Source organism: Phragmites australis, chromosome 5 (assembly GCF_958298935.1).
Source record: "Phragmites australis chromosome 5, lpPhrAust1.1, whole genome shotgun sequence".
In the NCBI taxonomy this organism is placed as follows: domain Eukaryota; kingdom Viridiplantae; phylum Streptophyta; class Magnoliopsida; order Poales; family Poaceae; genus Phragmites; species Phragmites australis.
Window position 1 is genome coordinate 11,252,344 of NC_084925.1, and position 21,711 is coordinate 11,274,054.

Below are 21,711 nucleotides of genomic sequence, written 5' to 3' on the forward strand. Positions count from 1 at the left end.
CAAAAGGCATTAAACAGTATCCAACAAATTAAGCAAAAAAGAAGACAATACTGCATGATGTGCATAAGAAACCTGTCGTAGGAAGTTTTCGAGTGTGCCGAGTTTTCCCATAGCCATCGTCATCTGTCCCATGTAATTTGCAACGTTGCCAGAAGATGCTAGAGTTTCTGCAAGCGACTGTTGTAATGCTTCCATCCCTTGAGAAAGAGCATCTTTAGCTTGTTGGGAGGACTGTTGCAGGTTGGATATACCAGCAAGCTGCTGATCAAGCTGACCTGCCAGTCACTGCAGCAGGAATGTTGGTATAAAATTAAAATAATTAAATGAGCATCGGTCAAAAGTTCATCTGAGAAAAAGAGTACAGGACAGAAGTTTATCGTCTTGAATTATGGCTGGGTGGTGGAAAAAACAACCGTTACAAGATTTGCAATTAGGCATTTTCATATGGAAAATCCTAAATTTAGGGGTATGGGGAGTGGCAAATATATCATTTTTCCGTATTGAACAGCGTGCAGCTCACAAAACATTTTGTCACAAAGACACTTAGCAAAATCATTCAGTTAGAATGAAAACTTCCATTAAGAGGGGACCTTGGAGTTTAAAGGCAAGAGCCAAGAGATGAAGGAAATTAATTGTGCGTGCAAAATAAAAACCATAAGATTAGTACCTTAAGAAGCTCAGAAGATCGGAAGCTACCTAACCACATGAAACACCTCTCAGCAGGGGTCTTCCACATCCCAGACAGCACATGAAAAACATCTGCTCTGGCTGCTACAGTCTTGAGCCTGAAAATTTCGTCGTAGTGCACCATGATGCTTTCAACAATACCCCGAAGATCATTATCGCCAGCATGTGCATTGACTGCAGCCCTCAACTCATTTATATGCTTGTTGTGCTCCTCCAACCAGCGTGCATACTCCATGTCTAATGCCAAAGCTCCTACAAATCAGAGAACATGAACACAGAGGGCACTGGCAGTATGATGGTATCCAACAATAGTGACCCTCATCGGTTGGTCAACAACTGAACACCTTCAATTTTTCTAACAGCTCTGACCTGTAAAAACCAAATCAGCAAATAAAAATACTAATTACAACTTACAATAAACAGTGCCATACAGGAGGCTCTTTATAACAAGTTAGTATGACTAACATGAGACAGCATCATCGTCCATAAATCATCGCACAACAACCAAAGCAGTACTACTGCGTAAGCAATTGCACCCAAGAGAAAAACATACAAACATAACAACTATGCTCAGTCACCACTAGCTTCCCTCTTTTGAAGAATATTAAGATGCAGTACATGAAAGCAAAAAAAGGTTTTCTCTTGCATAGTCTCAAAAGACCTTGTCGGCAGTATGATAAATACATTACTATGTCAAGTAGGATATGTTGGAATTGATCTCAGCTGATGTATCCTAACTAACGAGATCGAAATGTTAGGATTCCCGTACGCGCCATGATCGGAGGCGCAACCAACTCTTGGTTGCGGTCCCGAGTCGAGCAGCGCCATATAAATAAAGGGTCCCGGCGCCTCTCGGTGTGTATGCAAATCCCGTGAGGTCCCAAACACCCTAACAAACTCTTCCCGATCCTAAAGGGGCGCTGAATCGACTCGAAGATCGTCGCCACTGCAGCAACTAATCAAGAACCGAATGGGTTCTCCAGGCTCCGGTACGTGTTCATGCTTCCGCTATTTGGGTGTTTGATCTTAGGGCTAGCTCTAGTAATGCTTAAGTGAAGTTTTACTTATAACATTTGGTACCAGAGCCTGTGTTAGCCCTAATCAAACCCCTATTAGACTTAATTATGTTTATTGATGACCAATTAGTCCTGAATGATCATGTCTAAGTATAATTGATGTTAATTAGGTTCGGCTAATGTTAATTAGGGCCAATTTTAATTAAGTTTTAGCACTGTTATTGTCAATTAAGCAAGTTTAGGCCTTGATTGCTTTCGTTTAAAGCTTAAATTATATGAATTAGTCCAAATTAGTCTCGGATTATACACTCATTCATGATTTAAAGTTAAATTCTTCCGGTTTGATCATGTTTATGTGCATGTATGAGTATGCTTGTGTGTTTTGGAGCCTGTTTGGGGGGCAAATAGATAGGTTTTGAGTTTGAGTAGCATTAAGAAGGAGGGGATTGGGGAAACTCTAACACAAATCCTAATGAACATACCCATTCCCCCCCAAATCCGAACCCTAAATCCCAAATCCGAACTCAAAACCTCCAAATCCGAACTCAAAATCCCCAAATCCGAACCCTAAATCCCCTAATCCGCCCCCCATTCTCAGGTCAATCACTAAATTAGAGGGGATAAGGTTGAGAATTACGCATTTTTGGTCGGCGTTGCCCGTCAGCTTCTTCTTCTCCGGCGGGATCCCCTCCTTTTTCCTTTCGGTTGCGCACGGATCTTCTGGTTGGCGACGTCTTCTCGTCTCCACCGCTCGTGCTTGCGCGTCGTCTCTCCGGCGTGCTCCTCTTAGGTCGCCGCGCGCACGACCTCATGGTCCGCACCACCGAAGCTTTAACCAACGGAGGCACGCGCTTCTTCCTCACGTGTGCGCTCCGGCGGGTAGACCCACGGTGGCGCTCTCTCTCCCTCTCTCTCTCGCCGGCGGTTTTTTCCGGTGTCGGAACCCTCGGGCATCCGCCTCTCTCTCTCGCGCTGCGGCCATTTTTTTCGGAAGGGAAGAGGAGAAATGCTTTTAGGGTTAGGGTTTTTTGATCGGTGACTTTTTATACTAGGCAAAATTATCGGTCAGCCGTCGGATCGCCATGGACGGCTGTTGTCGGTGTATCAAGAACCGGGGGTCCCTGAGTCCCGAGACCAGGCCAGCCATCCGCCACATGGCGCCATCCCGCGAGGTCCCTCCTGCGGGGTGAGGAAAGTTCGAGTCCCGGGAGAAGGTGCTCGGGGCTACAGTCACCGGTCCCCGGGCACCCCAGTTCCCTGATGACCCGCGGAGTCTAAGTACCGGGAAGAAAGTGCTCGGGCCGGTGCCTGGTCACCCCTGAGCACCCTAGTCCCCCGATAATCAGAAGAGCTAAAGTTCCGGGAGAGAGTGCTCGGGGTTGCGAGCAGTAACCCCCGAGCACTCGGTTCCCCGAAGTTCCACACAAAGAGTGCTCGGGAGAGAGTGCTCGGGGCTGCACGTGGCAGCCCCTGAGCACTCGGTTCCCCGAAGGATCGTATAAGAGTGCTCGGGAGAGAGTGCTCGGGGAGGTGAACAGTACCCCCAAGCACCCGGTACCCCGAGGACAAGGATAGGCATTCTCGGGAGAGAGTGCTCGGGGACGTGAACAGTACCCCCGAGCACTCGGTGCCCCGACGACCCAGAAAGGCCCCCGAGGGGCCCGCCGATGAGGTGTCAATCAGTTAGAGATCCGAGGCCGCATTTAATGAGCGTGCGTGGCCTGACATCCCCAACTGCTCCCGCCGCAGTGTCAGTTCCTGCCATGTTTTGGCAGAGAGGCGTGGGGCTATTAATTGCACGGGTCCCGTCCCGTATCATCCGGCGTATCTCGGGATAACATCGCCAGGATCAAGGCATTCCGTCTGCCGCCCTGCTGTGGCAGAGGAACAAGACAGGGCGGGCACGCCGGGTTGCTCTGCGACTGCTCGGTGGGCCCTCTCCACGGCGCCCGTTGCCAGGGCGTTTATGGTGATAGGTGACCGGGCGTGCGACGCATTTTCCACCCTCCGGTCACTTCACCCAGAAGAAATGATGACGCATTTCCCAGTCGTGGTGTCTTGGAACTTATGCCCCCCTCCTTCCCGTTTGGGGCATGTCACAGCCGGCGAGTGCATAAAAAAGCCGGCAGCACAGAAGAGAAGAGAGGAGGCATCAACAAGCAATCGAAGAATAGAGCAAGAGACCGCAAGCATCGAACATAGAAGCACCAAGAATCGAACCATAGACCAACCCAAGACACAGTCCCTGCCTAAGAACAAGGAGCCTCAAGCTCTTAGTTAGACAAATATTCTTGTAACCAGCAACATCCTTGAGGGACTTCCTTAAGGACAGTTATTACATCCATACAGGAGTAGGGTATTACGCCCCCGTGCGGCCCGAACCTGTCTAAATTCCGGTGCATTTACTTCTTTCTTGCACTAGGCCATCATCACCCTCACCACCGGCCGTTGCATTTACTCTCATTCATTTCTCCGATGAACTTATTCAGGATCATCCCCCCGGCCGAATCTCTAAAAGGGGGTCTCTCGGGATCCCTGCGACAGGAGTTAATCCTCCGACAGCTGGCGCGCCAGATAGGGGGGAACATCCCTAAATCTGTTTGTTTGTTTTCTTCCACAGAAAAAATGGCCGGTGGATCCAAGAAGTCACTGCCCTGGTCGGCACTGCTCGCCACCAGGTGCTGGCCGGGAGTTCTCGCGCCACCACCCAGCGTGACGCCACCAGAACCGGCCCATCAACGGGCAACGCTCGCACGGGCCGGGGGGCCTCCAGGCAGAGCGCCACCCCCCTGGCCGCGTTCGGAGCCCAGGACCTCCACTTGCGCCTCAACGAGCGGGCGGGCCACGAAGATGCGCGCGTCACTCTCGAGCGCCAGCGGGAAACCCGGCAGGAGGCCGAGGCTGAGGACCAAGCTTCCTCTTTTCCAGCCCACGACTGCGAGGATTCCCCGGCTCACCGGCATTCTCCGCAAAGGAGCGCCGCCCGCGCCACGGGGTACGTCACTGGCTGCCGTGCTTTCTCTAGTGAGCTCCGACGGGTCAAATGGCCCTCCAAGTTCCGCCCAGAGCTGCCGGAGAAGTACGACGGGTCCATCGACCCCATCGAGTTCCTCCAAATATACACTACGGCCGTCCAGGCGGCCGGTGGCAGTGAAAAGGTGATGGCAAATTATTTCCATGTTGCCTTGAGGGGTTCCGCCCGTTCTTGGCTCATGAACTTACCCCCAGGATCTATTAGCTCGTGGGATGACCTCTGCCATCAGTTTGTGGCTAATTTTCAGGGCACGTTCACGCGCCCCGGCTTGGAGTGCGACCTCCATGCCGTCAAGCAGCAGGAGGGGGAGACGCTGCAGCGCTTCATTCAGCGTTTCAGCCAGGTCCGCAACACCATCCCACGGATAGCCCCCCACGCTGTCATTGTCGCCTTCCGGCAGGGCGTCCGCAATGAGCGGATGCTCGAAAAGCTAGGTACGCACGAAATTGAAACCACTGCGGAACTCTTCGCACTGGCCGACAAGTGTGCCAAGGTGACGGAGGCCCGGGCGTGGCATGCTCCGCGCCCCGCCACCGACCAGCCGAGTTCTTCCCGCTCCGACAGGCGGGAAAAGAAAACGAGAAGAAAGCGCGAAGCCGCTCCTGTCGAACCGGCCCAGGACCCCGCCCATAGGCTGGCCCAAAGAGCCCGACCGGCGGCAAGAACGCCGGGCGACCGTCGACAGACGGCCCGCGCCCGCGAGGGCCTCAGCCAGGGCCCCTCCTCGGGCTCCGGCTCCCGCGATGGCCCCGGCACCTGCAAGGGCACCAGCTCCCGCAAGAGCCCCGGCACCCGCCCGGGCTCCTGCTCCAGCGAGGGCCCCCGCTCCCGCGGGGCCCGAGCTAGGCAAATGGTGCCCCATACACCAGACCAGATGGCACGATCTCACGGAGTGTCGTACGGTCAAAGGCCTCGTCGAGCAGCGCCAGAGGGAGCGCGACAAGTCCCGCGGGGGAGGCGACGCTGAGGCCGCCCCCGGCAACGTCGAGCTCAGCTTCCAGGAACCCGAGCATACCGTCGCCTTCATCGACGGAGGCGCTTACACGCCTTCCTCGCGGCGTGGCATCAAGACCATGCGCGCGCAAGGTGTGCTCGGCAACCCCGACGAAGAGGCCGCCAGGCCCCTGAAGTGGTCGGATGCTCCGATCATGTTCAGCATAGCCGATCACCCTACCAGTACTGCGGCCGTGGGGCGATTACCCCTGGTGGTGTCCCCCACCATCTGCAATGTCAAGGTCGGCAGAGTGCTGATCGATGGGGGTGCAGGCCTCAACCTCCTATCCAAGGAGGCCTTCGAAAAGCTGCAGGTGTCCTCCAGGCGCCAAAAGCCGTCGCTTCCATTCTGCGGAGTGACACCCGGGCACTCCCTGCCCCTCGGGCAGGTCGAGCTACCCGTAACCTTCGGGAGTTGGGACAACTTCCGCACAGAAAACGTCCTCTTCGACGTCGCGGAGCTCCCCCTCCCCTACAACGCCATTCTCGGGCGCCCGTCGCTCGCCAAATTCATGATGGCCGCGCATTACGCGTACCTCACGGTTAAGATGCTGGGCCCAGCAGGCCCCATCTCCGTGACCGCCGACTCCGGCGGCGCCGTTTCCTGCGCCGAGCAGTCGTACATGGCTTTGGTCTCAGCCTGGGCCGAGGTCGAAAGCTGCACAGGGGGCCCGGGACCCTCTTCATCCAAACCCCGACTCGCCGCCGACGCCTCTGTTCCTACGAAGGAGGTCGTGGTGGGCGAAGGCGCTTCCCAGGTCGTCCGAATCGGCGGTGACCTGGGCAGCAAATAGGAAAGTGCGCTCGTCACCTTCCTCCGGGCTAACGCCGACGTGTTTGCATGGCAACCATCCGACATGCCCGGGATCCCTAGGGAGGTGATCGAGCATCACTTGGCGGTGCGTCCGGACGCCCGCCCGGTGAAGCAGAAGGTCCGGTGGCAGGCGCCTGAGCGCCAGGAATTCATCCGGGCGCAGGTCAGCAAGCTCCTTGACACCGGATTCATCCGAGAGGTCCTCCACCCCGACTGGCTGGCAAATCCAGTTATCGTCCCGAAGGCCAACGGCAAGCTCCGCATGTGCGTGGATTACACAGACCTAAATAATGCTTGCCCTAAAGATCCCTTTCCCTTGCCCCGCATAGATCAAATTGTAAATGCAACCGCGGGATGTGATCTTTTATATTTTTTAGATGCAAACTCTGGCTATCACCAGATTCGCATGGCCATAGAGGATGAAGAAAAAACTGCCTTTACCACCTCGGTGGGGACTTATTGTTATATCTCAATGCCTTTTGGTTTGCGCAATGCTGGGTTTTCTTTCCAGCACGCCATTCGCATTACCCTTGGTTCGCAGGTTGGCCGCAACGTCGAGGCCTGCATCGACGATCTTGTGGTTAAGTCCCGAGACCGCGCCACCATGCTCGAAGACCTCGCCGAGACTTTCAACAGTCTCCGCACTACCCGCCTCAAGCTCAACCCCGAGAAGTGTGTCTTCGGGGTACCTGCGGGCAAGCTCCTCGGTTTCTTGGTTTTCGGCCGAGGGATTGAGGCCAATCCTGAGAAGATCCGGGCCATCGAGCAGATGCGACCCCCGGCTCGACTCAAGGAGGCCCAGCGTCTCGCCGGCTGCATGGCGGCCCTCGGGCGCTTCATCTCCAAACTTGGAGAGCGGGGGCTCCCCCTCTTCAAGCTCCTGAAGAAGACCGGTCATTTCGACTGGACGCCGGAGGCCGAGCAGGCCTTCCGCGACCTGAAGAAGTACCTCACCTCACCACCCGTGCTGGTGGCTCCCTCCGAAGGTGAGCCCCTACTACTCTACGTATCGGCCACTCCTTAAGTCGTAAGCATGGTGCTGGTGGTGGAGCGCGACGAATGCGCGGGGCCAGGTGCTGGGTCCCAGCTCCCGGCCGCCCCGAGCACTCACCCGTCCTCGCGGCTCCCCCCGAGAAGGGGGTTGAGCCCGAGCACTTGGCTCCCCTCGAGCAGGGGGCCGAGCCCGAACACCCGGTCAGCCCCGACCACGCCGCCGAGCCTGGGGGCTGTAACAGCCCCTCGGGTGAGGCCGCCGTCCGGGCCCGCCGGGTACAGCGACTGGTGTACTTCATCAGTGAAGTCCTCCGGGAGGCCAAAACAAGGTATCCCCAGGCTCAGAAGCTGCTCTACGCCGTGCTCATTGCTTCCCGGAAGCTGTGCCACTACTTTCAAGCGCACAAGGTCTCGGTGGTTACCACGTATCCACTGGGACCCATCCTCCGGAACCGAGAAGGCACCGGGCGTGTTGTCAAGTGGGCGGTGGAGCTGGCGGAATTCGACCTGCACTTTGTCAGTCGCCAGGCGGTCAAAAGCCAGGCGCTCTCCGACTTCGTGGCAGAGTGGACGCCCGTCCCCGAGGTCGTCCCGGAAGAGATTTCTGCATATCCCGGGCACGACGCGCCCGGGTACTGGGTCATGCACTTCGACGGTTTCCTCTCGCTGAAAGGTGCGGGGGCCGGAGTGGTTCTCACCTCCCAACGGGTGAAGAACTCCGGTACATTGTGCAACTGTAGTTCCGCACATCCAACAACATGGCGGAATATGAAGGTCTCATCGCCGGCCTCCGAGCCGCGGTGGGCCTCGGGATTCGTTGCCTACTGGTCAAAGGGGACTCTCAGCTGGTGATCAACCAGGTATCCAAAGAGTACCAGTGCACGGATCCTCAAATGGCGGCGTACGTGGCAGCAATCAGGAAGCTGGAGAAGCGCTTCGACGGCCTGGAGTTGCGGTACATCCCTCACCGCGACAACGCTCTGGCCGACGACCTCTCCCGCCTGGCCTCCTCCTGTGCGCGCGTCCCTGGCGAAGTCTTTGAAGAAAGACTCACACGGCCTTCCATCCTGCCTGCCGAACAGGATGAAGGGGAAACCTCGAACCCAATTCAGGGGACCCCGGCGGAGCCCTTAGTGGGAAGCCCCGTCAGAGTGCCGCCGACCGGCGAGTGCGCTGCACTTGCTGAATGTTCTCAAGATGCCTCATGGATGGACGACATCCGATGGTACTTGAAAGAAACGTTCCTTCCCGGGGATGAGGCGTCTGCCGAAAGAGTTGCTCGGCAGTCCAAATGCTATGCCATAGTAGATAGGGATCTCTACCGGCGTAGCGCAGGAGGCGTCCTCCGGAAATGCATCTCCCGGGCAGAAGGTGGCGAGCTCCTCGCTGAGATCCACGAGGGCGAGTGCGGTGGCCATTCATCGTTCCGCACGCTGGTCGGGAAGGCCTTCCAGCAAGGCTTCTACTGGCCTACAGCCCTCCAGGATGCTTCCGAGCTGGTTCGGCGCTTCAGAGCGTGCCAGTTCCACACAAAGCAGATTCACCAGCCAGCTCAGGCTCTTCACACCATCCCCCTGTCATGGCCTTTTGCGGTCTGGGGGATGGACATACTGGGTCCATTCCCCCGAGCAATCGGGGGCTATGAGTACCACTACGTCGCCATCGACAAGTTCACCAAGTGGCCGGAGGCGATCCCAGTCATCAAGGTGACCAAGAACACTGCGCTCCAGTTTAACCGCGGCATCACCAGTCGCTTTGGTGTCCCGAACCGGATCATCACCGACAACGGCACATAGTTCACAAGTGCCCTGTTCGGGGACTACTGCGAAGACCTCGGTATCAAGCTCTGCTTCACCTCCGTCGCTCATCCTCGGAGTAACGGGCAAGTTGAGCATGCCAACACGGAGATACTGAAGGGCCTCAAGACCCAGACTTATAACGTGCTCGCAAAGCACGGGAAGGGATGGGTCGATGAGCTGCCTGCCGTGCTATGGGCCAACCGGACCACGCCAAGCCGCGCTACCGGGGAGACTCCTTTCTTCCTCATGTACGGCGCTGAGGCGGTCATCCCCTCCGAGCTCACCCTAGGCTCCCCTCGGGTGCATGCCTATTCTGAAGGCGAACAGGGGCAGCAGAGGCGCGACGACATCGACTACCTGGAAGAGCGACGGCGGCGCGCCGTCGTCCGAGCAGCCCGCTACCAGCAAAGCCTGCGGCGCTATCACCAGCGCCACATCCGGGCACGGTCCTTTGAGGTGGGGGATCTAGTTCTCCGACGCGTCCAGTCGCGCGAAGGAAAGAATAAGCTATCCCCTATGTGGGAAGGTCTCTTCACCGTGATCGGGGTCCCGCGAGAAGGTTCTTTCAGGTTGGCGGCAGAAGATGGGCAGCCGCTTCCCAACCCGTGGAACATCGAGCACCTGCACAGGTTCTACCCGTAAATGGCTGTGCTCGCGGCTCAGGTCAACCAGGCCGGGGGCTTCCCCCCCGCCCAAGTTGACCAGGGGCTACCACTAGCTGGGTAAGTCACCCAACCTTGTAAAAAAGTGTTAATTCAGTATGAATATTAATGTGCAATCATGTGTCAATTTTGTTTTTCTGGATTCCATATGTTTAATCTGTCTGGTGAGATGCTCGTTTGTGCGAGAAAAGTTCGAACTTTCATTTTCCCCGCTGATAAAAGAATCCCGATCGGTATGCGTGCGGGCGGTTGCCGCTGACTTACGTCCGATGTGATAGGCTGTGGTGTTCGGTGTCGTCGCAGATCTCCGGGCACTACCGAGTCCCTGGGCGCTCTGGGTAATCCTATCGCTCGAGCTGCTCGAGTAGTCCAGAGCCTAGGCCCCAGGGGCGGGCTGTCGGTTCTCGGTCTGGTCTATCATACCCGGGCGCCACCGGACCATAGGACCTCTGGGTTATGCCTCTGCCTGCTCTTGTTCGCCGGTCTGGGTATTCGAGAGGTCTCAGGTCAAAAACGAGAGCAGTCTATAACGAGTACCGCACTAACAGAGCGCACCAAACAAGGATTTTCTGCATTTTCTCTTAAGTCACAGATCGACAATCAAAGCAAAAGCAGCTCGACCGCGAGGGCCTTGATGCCTAGGTCACTGCTCAGCCCCAAGGGTCCTCGGGTGGTCCTACCGCTTATGCATGAGTGGTCAAGATCACCCGACCCCGGGCTCCTCGCGTGCCCCTTGATGCTCGGGCGCCCCGGCTGAGGGAACCAAGTCCCCGGGCACCCCGAGCTCGGAGCGCACGCCCCTCCTGGATCGGTTGGCCGAAAGGCCGACAGCTGTCCGGTGAGTGGTTAAATTCAGACGAATTTACATTCAATAGTATATTGTTCCCGAGTCGTCCTCGGGGGCCCTCGTATTCTAATATGCCCGGTGAGATGGTCTCCTCGCGCACAAAACCCTACCGTGTGTCCACTTTTTCCTAGAATGACAGAACGGTCCGTAGAAAGGTGTACCGTGCGTGCGGTAATGTCTGACCGAAGTCTTTCATGGTGGTCGTGGTGTTCGGTCCGCTTTTAAGGGCCCCGAGCACTACTGAGTCCCTGGGTGCCCTGGGTAATCCTATCGCTCGAGCCACTCGAGTAGTCCGGAGCCTAGGCCTCAGGGGCGAGCTGTCGGTGTTCGGTTCGGTCTGTCTTAAGCTCGGGCACCACCGAACCATGGGGACTCTTGGTCACATTCCCGCCCGCGCGTGTCTCCGGTCTGCTGACTGAGTGGTCGCAAGGTGAAAAAGTGTTCACCGGTCATGGCGTGCTCCGTGTTGGATCGACCTATCTCCCGAGCAAGGAAGTTCGTGTCTTTGTCTTTTGACTTAGCCGATGCGGACTCGCGAGGGCTCGGGGGCTGAACGCACTAAAAAGGACGATCAGGACGACTTCGTTCTCGGGGATGGAAAGGTCGGATCAAACCGACTTAGTACTCCTCGGGGCATCAAGGCAGAACATTAGAAACAACATCAAACACTTAGGAGAATACCGGAGGTGCGAGCCCAAAGAAAAGCTTCCATTATATTTACAAAAGGAATACAAGCATTTCTAAGGGATCACTCCCGTATTTACATCAAGACAAAAATAAAAGAAGAAGAAACTACTACAAAAAGCCTAATCGGAGGTGGAGTCGGCGTCGGCGTCGGAGCCGGAATCGTCACGGCCATCCCCGGGGGCTGGCGGTGGCGGCACTTCCCGCCTGAAGCCGGCCGCCACCTCGGCAACGGTGCTCCGAACCGCTTCGCGGGCGGCCTCTCCCTCGGCTTCGACTACTCCTTCCCGCGCTGGCTCCAGCGGGAAGTTCGAGTCTCTGCTCCGGTAGCAGGCCAGAACGTGCTCGGTAACCGCTTGAGCCAAGCCGCGTCCTTCCTGGGCGGCAAGCTCCTGGACGGCCCAGGGCAGCGCTTCGAGGCGCTCGCAGACTTGCTGGAGTCCCAGGACGTGTCGTCCGGGGGCATCGCCCTTCTCGTCCACGACGAGTCGCCCAAGGCCGGCCCTCGCCACGAACCACCGCATCCGCCGGAGTACGTCCTCCAACATCTGCTGCAGGTTGACCCGCGCGACAAAGGCAGCCTCGAGCTTCTCCTTCGCGGTCCGCAGCTGCTCCTCGAGACCCTGGCCCTCGGCCGCGCCAGAAGAGCCGGCGTCGGGTGTAGGGCCAGCGGCTTGCTTCGCCTCCGCCACCAGTTCGGACAGAGCCCGCTCGCGGGCGGTTAGCTCCGCCTCGTGCTTAGCGTTCTGCTCCTCCCTGGCAGCGACGGCCGTCGCCGCCTCGGCAGCCTCACCCTCCCGGCGGGTTAGCAAGTCCTCCCGGGCGCCCAGGTCTGCCGCCGTAATCTCAGCGTCAAACTCCTGGATGGCGACGTCCTCCTCCCAGCGTCGAAGGTCCCCTTCGGTGTTCTGGAGCTCCGCTGCCCAACGCTGGAAGTCGGCGTGAGCCCGGTCGACCTCGCTCTCCCGAAGGGTCAGGTCAGCTTCGAGGGCCTCCGCTGTCCACTCGCGGTTCGCGACCGCCTCCTCCCGCTCCTGCGCCCGCCTCTCCCTGGCAAGGGCCTCGGCAGCCTGCTGCCGCGATGCCTCAGCCAGGTGTGCGGTGTCTTCTCGCTCCCGCCCGATCTCCGCGCGGGTATCCTCCAAAATTTTCTGCTCCCGCGTGGCCGCCGTGCGGGCCTCTTCCATGGCACTTCGTTCCTCCTCGTTGGCAGCGCGCTGCACGGCGAGGCGGGATTCGAAAGCGCCGAGCGGCCGTAAGCTGCACCCTCTCCGAGTCCAGCCTGGCACACTCCGCCTCAAGCTGATCCTCCTTCGCGTCCACCGCCGCGCCCAGCTGCTCGATCGCCACCTGGACGCACTCGATCGCGACCAGGAAGGGGTCGGTAGGCCGGCCGGGCGCTGGTTTCCCCGCGACCCTCCTCCGGGGGGTTCGGGGTCCCCGAAGGTTGCAAGGCCATCATCCGCCCCGGGCTCGGCACGCCCGGGGTAGGTTCCACCGGCGCCGAGGGCTCGGGCGACGGCTGCGTCCCCGCCTCGACCGCCGCGTCAGCTGGCTCTGCCACGGCCGCCGCTTCAGGCGTACCCGCCTCGGCCGCCGCTTCCACCGTCCCCGCCTCCGCCGCCGTGTCCGCCATCCTCACCTCGGCCGCCGCGTCCGCTGGCCCCGCCATGGCTGCCGCGTCCGCTGGCCCCGCCGCCATCGCCGCTTCTGCCTGCCTTGGCTCCGCCGGCCGGCTTGGCTCGGGTGCTGGCGCCGGCACCGGCGCTCCTTCAACCTCGGCGGCGCCCGTGGGCGGCCTGCAGGAGACAGACAAAGATCAAAACCGAAGCTTAGTTCGGGCGAAGCGCGCCCAAGAAAGAACGAAGAATGAAACTTACGCGGTCGTAGTCCCCCGGTACTGCCATTTGGCTGCCGGGAGCCTGAACTCCGGGCCCGATAGCGCCGGCCCGGAGTCCTCCCTTCTCCTCTTCCGCCGGGGGCTCGGCGGAGCCGCTGCGCGGTCTCCGGGCGTCGGGGCCGGCCCCATCCTTACGAGGTGCGGCTCCAGAACCGGAAATGCCGCCACCGCCGATGGCGATGGCGGGGACTCCGGCACGGGAATGTAGAGCCGGGGGCGCTTCCCCCGGTCCTCCGGCACCACCACCGCTCCGTCGTCGGCGGTGCCTCCTCCTTCGGTGCGACGGCTGCTGCCCGCAGCGGCCCCACCGCTGGCCTGCGGCTCGCCGCTCGCGGCGCCCGGGCCACCGGTCCACACCGGACTGCTCGCGGCCCCCTCGCTGGCTGCCTCGTCCAACCCAGGGAGCTCGGGGGCCTCGGGGCTCCGGCTCCTCGGCCAGTCGATGAGCCCTGGGCGTCGAACTCTGGCAGCCTTGCCTGGATCGTTGTGCGCTCGGGGTTGGCGCAGAGCGCCATTTCCGGCCACAGGAGCTCCGCCCGGCTCGTGTCCTCCATGACGGTCACCACCCGGATCATGCCCCTCAGCTCCGCCGGGCCTAGGTCCCAGCTTGCGCCGATTTGGGTCCTAGTGATGTCTTTGGGCCCGGTGTAGAGCCAGCATGGCCGGGTCCGCTCCCATAGCAGAGCTAGGAGGCGGCGTAGGAAGTCCGCCACCACCATCACCGAGGTCAGCCCGGCGTCGCCCAGTAATCTGATGCGCTCGAACACCGGCTCCAACCTCGCGTCCTCCGACGGCGGCGCCTCCCACGTCGACTTCTGGGGTTCCACCGCCACCTCCGGTAGGGCAAGACGGTCATGGGGGTCGACGTCGATGAAGAACCAGTCCCGCCGCCACTCCTCCCATTTGCTTCGCAGCACTTGGGGGATGTACCGCTCCCCCATGCCATCTCGCAGCCGAAGATTGCAGCACCCCGCGACGTCCGCCGTGGAGTACCCCCTCTTCTTCCCGACCGATCGCAGGATGAAGAAATGTCGAAGAAGTGTCACCGAAGGCGCCACTCCCACGAACATCTCGCATAAATGCGCGAACACCGCCAGCACGACGACGGAGTTGGGGCTCAGATGCACCAACTGCACGCCGTAGGTGTCGAGGACTTGGAGGAAGAATGTCGAGAACGGCGGCACTAGTCCCGCCGCCACGAAGGACGTGAACAAGACGATGCGCCCGGGGATGGTCGTCGCCGGCGGGAAGTTCGCCGGCATCACCACCGAGGCCCCCTGGTGGCCCTCGGGGACCAGCAATTTCCTGACCCTCTCCGCCCCCTCCTCATTCTTCAAGCGAGTCTTGTCGCGGTGGCTTCCCCCGGCTCTCGGCATCTCGTCGGAGGGGGAGGTTGTCTGGGTGGTGGAGAGGAAGAGAGAGAAGAGCTCCGATCACCTAAGGGGTTCTAAGGGCTCAGGGGCGCAAAGGAAACGAGAATAGGATCGCAAGATGGCGTAAAGAGGGGGGCGGATCGCTCCCCTCCCCCCTTTATACCTCAGGGAATTCAAACGTCTTCTGCCAACGGCACACTCGGCGGGACGGTTTCCTCGATCGACGCAACCGCCAGGCGAATCTCCCACTGGTCGTGCGGCGTCAGCGGCTGCCAGGCGTATTTTCCTCGATCTGCGCGGTAGCAGCGCGTGCCGCCCGCCCCGTTGTCATGCCCGTCGGGAGTTGTGTGGGCGCGCGTCCTTTCGTCTCCCCGTTGGGCCGTACTAAAGGCCCGAGTCGAAGGGGCCATCCCCTAAAAGCTTGCCACGTGGCGTCCGCGGCGGCCTCGGCCTCGTTCGCGACGAATGGCCCATCCGCAGTCTCCATGCCATCGCCTGCCAATAGGCCTGGGGGCTACTGTCGGTGTATCAAGAACCGGGGGTCCCTGAGTCCCGAGGCCAGGCCAGCCATCTGCCACATGGCGCCATCCCGCGAGGTCCCTCCTGCGGGGTGAGGAAAGTTCGAGTCCCGGGAGAAGGTGCTCGGGGCCATAGTCACCGGTCCCCGGGCACCCCAGTTCCCCGATGACCCGCGGAGTCTAAGTACCGGGAAGAAAGTGCTTGGGCCGGTGCCTGGACACCCCCGAGCACCCTAGTCCCCCGATAATCAAAAGAGCTAAAGTTCCGAGAGAGAGTGCTCGGGGTTGCGAGCAGTAACCCCCGAGCACTCGGTTCCCCGAAGTTCCACACAAAGAGTGCTCGGGAGAGAGTGCTCGGGGCTGCACGTGGCAGCCCCCGAGCACTCGGTTCCCCGAAGGATCGTATAAGAGTGCTCGGGAGAGAGTGCTCGGGGAGGTGAACAGTACCCTCGAGCACCCGGTACCCCGAGGACAAGGATAGGCATTCTCGGGAGAGAGTGCTCGGGGACGTGAACAGTACCCCCGAGCACTCGGTGCCCCGACGACCCAGAAAGGCCCCCGAGGGGCCCGCCGATAAGGTGTCAATCAGTCAGAGGTCCGAGGCCGCATTTAATGGGCGTGCGTGGCCTGACATCCCCAACTGCTCCCGCCGCAGTGTCAGTTCCTGCCATGTTTTGGCAGAGAGGCGTGGGGCTATTAATTGCACGGGTCCCGTCCCGTATCATCCGGCGTATCTCGGGATAACATCACCAGGATCAAGGCATTCCATCTGCCGCCCTGCTGTGGCAGAGGAACAAGACAGGACCGGCACGCCGGGTTGCTCTGCGACTGCCCGGTGGGCCCTCTCCACGGCGCCCGTTGCCAGGGCGTTTATGGTGATAGGTGACCGGGCGTGCGACGCATTTTCCACCCTCCGGTCACTTCACCCAGAAGAAATGATGACGCCTTTCCCAGTCGTGGTGTCTTGGAACTTGTGCCCCCCTCCTTCCCGTTTGGGGCATGTCACAGCCGGCGAGTGCATAAAAGAGCCGGCAGCACAAAAGAGAAGGGAGGAGGCATCAACAAGCAATCGAAGAATGGAGCAAGAGACCGCAAGCATCGAACATAGAAGCACCAAGAACCGAACCATAGACCAACCCAAGACACAGTCCCTGCCCAAGAACAAGGAGCCTCAAGCTCTTAGTTAGACAAATATTCTTGTAACCAGCAACATCCTTGAGGGACTTCCTTAAGGACAGTTATTACATCCATACAGGAGTAGGGTATTACGCCCCCGTGCGGCCCGAACCTGTCTAAATTCCGGTGCATTTACTTCTTTCTTGCACTAGGCCATCATCACCCTCACCACCGGCCGTTTCATTTACTCTCATTCATTTCTCCGACGAACTTATTCAGGATCATCCTCCCGGCCGAATCTCTAAAAGGGGGTCTCTCGGGATCCCTGCGACAGGAGTTAATCCTCCGACAGCTGTGCTGCTTCGGGCCGTGCGCGGAAAGAGGTCCGAGCTTTGAGGACTGGGCCGCGCGCTACATGGGCCAAAAGTCCAATTTTGGGCTGAATGGTAGCGTGCACAGGTCTGGGCCGAGCCAGGCCGAAAGGCCGTTTTGGGCTGTTTTCTTTAATGCTTTGGGCTTTTCCATTTATTTGGAATTTTCAGTGATTTCTAACGTTTTTTCCATTTATGCACTGGAATATCTAATGCAAATAGCCCAAAGTTAATGATGATTAATGCATAAAATATTATTGTTAATTCTCTGGTTTACTTGGATCCAATTCTCTGGTTGACTTGGATCCAATGGGAAGATTTTTTCGGAGAATTTTACGATCATTTTATGTAGGTTCATAATTACTTTCTGACAAAAGTTGATTGTGATTATGTGCCATCTTATGTAATAGTTTAAATACTTTTCCGTTTTCTGCCCAACGGTGATGCGGACTAAAGTTTTATTTTTTTTGCATGATTTTAATCAGACCAACGTAGGGTTATTTTTGTGCAAATTTTATTTCTTTATGATAAATTTACTAATCTGACCCAATTCTTCTCTCCAGCTCTTAACGCTTCCTCTATTGCCGCCATTATTGACGACATAGAGCAACTTACGGGTAATAATTTTCCTGCTTAGAAAGCTAAGGTGACTGTTGTCCTTGGTGTTTTGGACCTGGACTATGCACTCAGGGTTGACGCTCCCACTGCTCCCGCCATTGGCGTCGAAAATTATGATGAATTAAAGAAAACTTATGATGCACTTTCTGAGAAGTGGGAGCGGTCCAACCGCATGTCTCTTATGATAATGAGGAACTCAATATCAGATGCTATAAGAGGAGCAATTCCAAACTCAGAAAAAGCTAAGACGTACTTAGCATATGTGGAGGAGCAATTTAAAGGCACCTCCAAGGTTTATGCCAGTACACTGATTCAGAAGCTTCTCAACACTAAGTATAATTATGGATCCAGTGGCATAAGAGAACACATCATGATGATGACAGACATGGCTGCCAAACTTAAGGGCATGGATATAGAAATCCCTGAGGGTTTCCTTGTCCACTTCATTATGACCTCTCTCCCTCCTGAGTTTACTCCTTTTAAGATAAATTACAACACTCAGAAAGAGAAGTGGAGCATGAGCGACTTGATCGCAATGTGCGTCCAAGAGGAAGAGAGGGTGAGGGCTGAAAATAAAGACTTTGTGAATCAAGTAAGCAGCCCCAAGAATAAAAGAAAATTACAAGGGGATTTCAAATCTAAGAAGAAGTTGCATTTCGTTGCTAAACATGACAAGGCAGCACAGAGGGCGCCCAAGGCATCTGCTCCTTCTTCTCTTGCCTCTCAAGAATCTAAAGATGATGGATGCCACTTCTGCCACAAGAAGGACCACTACCAAAAGGACTGTGTTGGTTTCCTGAAGTGTCTTGCAAAGAAGGGTAATGATTTAATAACATTCATTGATGAATCACTTTATGATGATTTTTCCCTTAATTCATGGTGGATTGACTCAGGTGCCACTGTGCACGTTACCAACTCCTTACAGGGATTCCTTACCGCGAGAACATTAAGAAAGGGGGAGCGAAGTCTTAGAGTGGCCAATGGGAAGGAAGCTCAAGTTGAAGCTTTCGGATCCCTTCCATTATTTCTTGATAGTGGCTTCACTCTTAGACTGAATAATGTAGTTTATGTTCATTCCATGAGGAGGAATCTCATTTCTGTTTCAATGTTAGATGATGATGGTTTTCATTGTAATTTCGGAGACAATAAATGCATTCTTAAATTTAATTCAGATGTTATTGGTCTTGCCATCCGACAAGACAAACTTTATATGCTTTCTCTTAATGAATCCTCTGTGACGATGAATGTCTATGATGTAAGCCATAAGAGAAAGAGAAGTACAAGTAATGAGACTTCTTCAAAACTGTGGCATTGTTGTCTAGACCACATTTCAAGGGGAAGAATGGAGCGTCTCATTAAGGAAGAGATTCTCTAACCCTTAGACTTCTCCGACTCTAACCACTACATAGATTGCATTAAAGGAAAATACGTTAAGCAAATAAAGAAAGAGGCCACTCGGAGCACAGGATTATTAGAATTAATTCACATGGACATATGTGGTCCTTTTCCTGTGACATCAATTGACGGTTTTGATTCTTTCATTACCTTCACTGATGATTTCTCCCGTTACGGCTATATCTACCTCATTAAAGATCGATCTGAGTCTCTCGACAAATTTAAGATATTTAAGGCTGAAGTAGAAAATCAACACAACCTGAAGATTAAAGTAGTGAGATTGGATCACGGGGGAGAATATTATGGGAGGCATGCCACATATGGGCAAATCCCTGGTCCTTTTGCCAGATTCCTTCAGAAAAATAGCATAGTAGCCCAATATTCTACACCTGGTGAACCTCAGCAAAACGGGGTAGCTGAGCGACGCAACCGCACACTTATGAACATGGTGCGAAGTATGCTTAGCTATTCTAGTTTACCAGTTGGACTGTGGATGGAGGCACTTAAGATAGCTACACACATTCTTAATCGGGTTCCCAGTAAATCAGTTCCAAAAACACCTTATGAATTATGGACTGGAAGAAAACCCTCTTTAAAGTATTTACACGTGTGGGGATGTGCAGCTGAAGCTAAAGTCTTTAATCCACATATTGGGAAATTAGATCCTAAGACAGTTAGTTGTCACTTTATCGGGTATCCGGAAAGATCAAAGGGGTATCGCTTTTACTGTCCAGATAGGATCACTGAGTTTGTAGAAACAAGACATGCTGTGTTTCTTGAGAACAGGGATATGGAGCCGAGGGAAGTTGATCTTGAAGAAAAAAGGGTTTTTGTTCCTACTCCGCTGATCCAAGAGTCATACATCCCTGTGCCTCAGGTGGTTGCACCTTCAGTAGAAACTAACGTCAGTACACCCCCTGTTGAGGTCTCTGAAATTCCTAACGATATACCTAACGATGAGCCTCAGCGGTCCCCTACAGTACCCAGTCCTTGTCCTGCAGTGCATAATGATCCGATCAGGAGATCACAGTGTGACAGGAGACCCGCCATCTCGAACGATTATGTTGTTTATATGAATGAGGATGTTAATGACATAGGGAAGACAAAAGATCCCAACTCATATAAAGAGGCCATGATGAGTAAGCATTCATCTGAGTGGCTTAATGCCATGAATGACGAATTAAAATCTATGAGCGATAATGATGTGTGGGACCTAGTAGAAATCCCTGAAGGAGCCAAAACAGTAGGCTGTAAATGGGTCTACAAAACTAAACATGACTCTAATGGGAACATCGAAAGGTTCAAAGCAAGGCTCGTAGCTAAAGGCTTCTCGCAAAGAGAAGGAATCGATTATAATGAAACTTTCTCTCTTGTATCAAGTAAAGATTCTTTCAGAATAATTATGACGCTCACAGCGCATTATGATTTAGAGCTGCATCAGATGGATGTAAAAACGGCATTCCTTAATGGTGACTTGGAAGAAAATGTTTACATGGCTCAGCCAGAAGGTTTTGTCATGAAAGGCAACGAACATTTAGGATGTCACCTTAAGAAATCAATTTATGGTCTAAAACAAGCGTCTAGGCAGTGGTATCTCACGCTTGACAAAGTCATCAGAAATTTTGGCTTTAAAGAAAATGAAGTTGATAACTGCATTTATATAAAGTTTAAAGGGGGAAAATTCACCATCTTAGTTCTTTATGTAGATAATATCTTATTGGCTAGCAATGATAAGGATATGCTGTTTGAGACCAAGAGATTTCTTTCCTCTAATTTCGATATGAAGGATCTCGGTGAAGCCTCTTATGTTCTTGGCATTGAAATTCACCGAGATCGGTCCAAAGGAGTATTAGGTTTGTCTCAAAAGGCATACATAGACAGAGTACTAAAGAAATACAATATGCATAAGTGCTCTGCCACACCTGCTCCTATTGTTAAGGGCGATAAGTTTGGGACATATCAATGTCCAAGGAACCAATATGAAATTGATCAAATGAAGATGGTTCCTTATGCTTTAGCTGTTGGAAGTATTATGTATGCTCAAGTATGTACACACCCTGACTTAGCTTTCGTGACTGGGATGCTTGGCAGATATCAATCAAATCCAGGACCAGACCACTGGAAAGCCGTTAAGAAAGTCCTTCGCTATTTGCAAGGCATTAAAAACCACATGCTCATATTTAGAGAATCCGATAACCTTGAAGTCGTTGGTTATTCGGATGCAGACTTTGCGGGGTGTGTAGACACTAAGAAATCCACATCAGGTTATATCTTCACCCTCGCTGGAGGAGCTATCTAGTGGAAAAGCTCCAAACAGACACTCACATCATCTTCAACGATGCAAGCTGAGTTTGTGGCATGTTATGAGGCTACGGGGCAGGCTGTATGGATAAAGAACTTTATCCCGAGATTAAGAGTGGTCGACAGCATTGCAAAACCACTTACATTATACTGCGATAATCAACCCGCAGTTTTCTATACGAGTAACAACAAGTCGAGTGCTGCTGCCAAACACATCGACATTAAATATCATGTTGTGAAAGATAGAATCCAGGATCAAACAATAAGTGTCAAGCATATAAGTACTAAGTCAATGCTTGCGGATCCGCTCACTAAAGGCTTACCACCTCATATTTTTCGTGATCATGTTGCTAGCATGGGTTATTGAAGAGCCTATGATTCTGGATAAGAGGACCATAATGCAAACCAACTCCCATTAGGAATAACGAATTTCCATTTCGAGATGAAATAGTGTGCTATGGGTTTTTTGGGTTTCAGTGGCATTTAATGAGCCGCTATAATCTTTTGCCTTGGTGTGCTATTTCATTGAGAGTGGGCTTATGATGATAGCCTTACGATCAAGGGGGAGAATGTTGGAATTGATCTCGGCT

The 21,711-nt window shown here is 55.0% G+C and overlaps 1 protein-coding gene and 1 pseudogene across 1 annotated transcript; both read right to left on the reverse strand.

Annotated features, from left to right (window-relative positions):
• Window positions 1-9: 9 nt before the first annotated feature.
• On the reverse strand, window positions 10-13,944 carry LOC133917814 (transcription factor TGAL1-like). The gene is made up of 5 exons (XM_062361657.1): window positions 13,892-13,944; window positions 13,172-13,328; window positions 1,032-1,056; window positions 697-939; window positions 10-275 (listed from the first exon to the last, which is right to left on the reverse strand). The coding sequence occupies exons 1-5, from the start codon at window positions 13,942-13,944 to the stop codon at window positions 10-12; spliced, it is 744 nt and encodes a 247-aa protein (XP_062217641.1).
• The window catches only part of LOC133918753 (putative disease resistance protein RGA3), a 28,643-nt pseudogene continuing 7,191 nt past the window's right edge, over window positions 260-21,711 (reverse strand).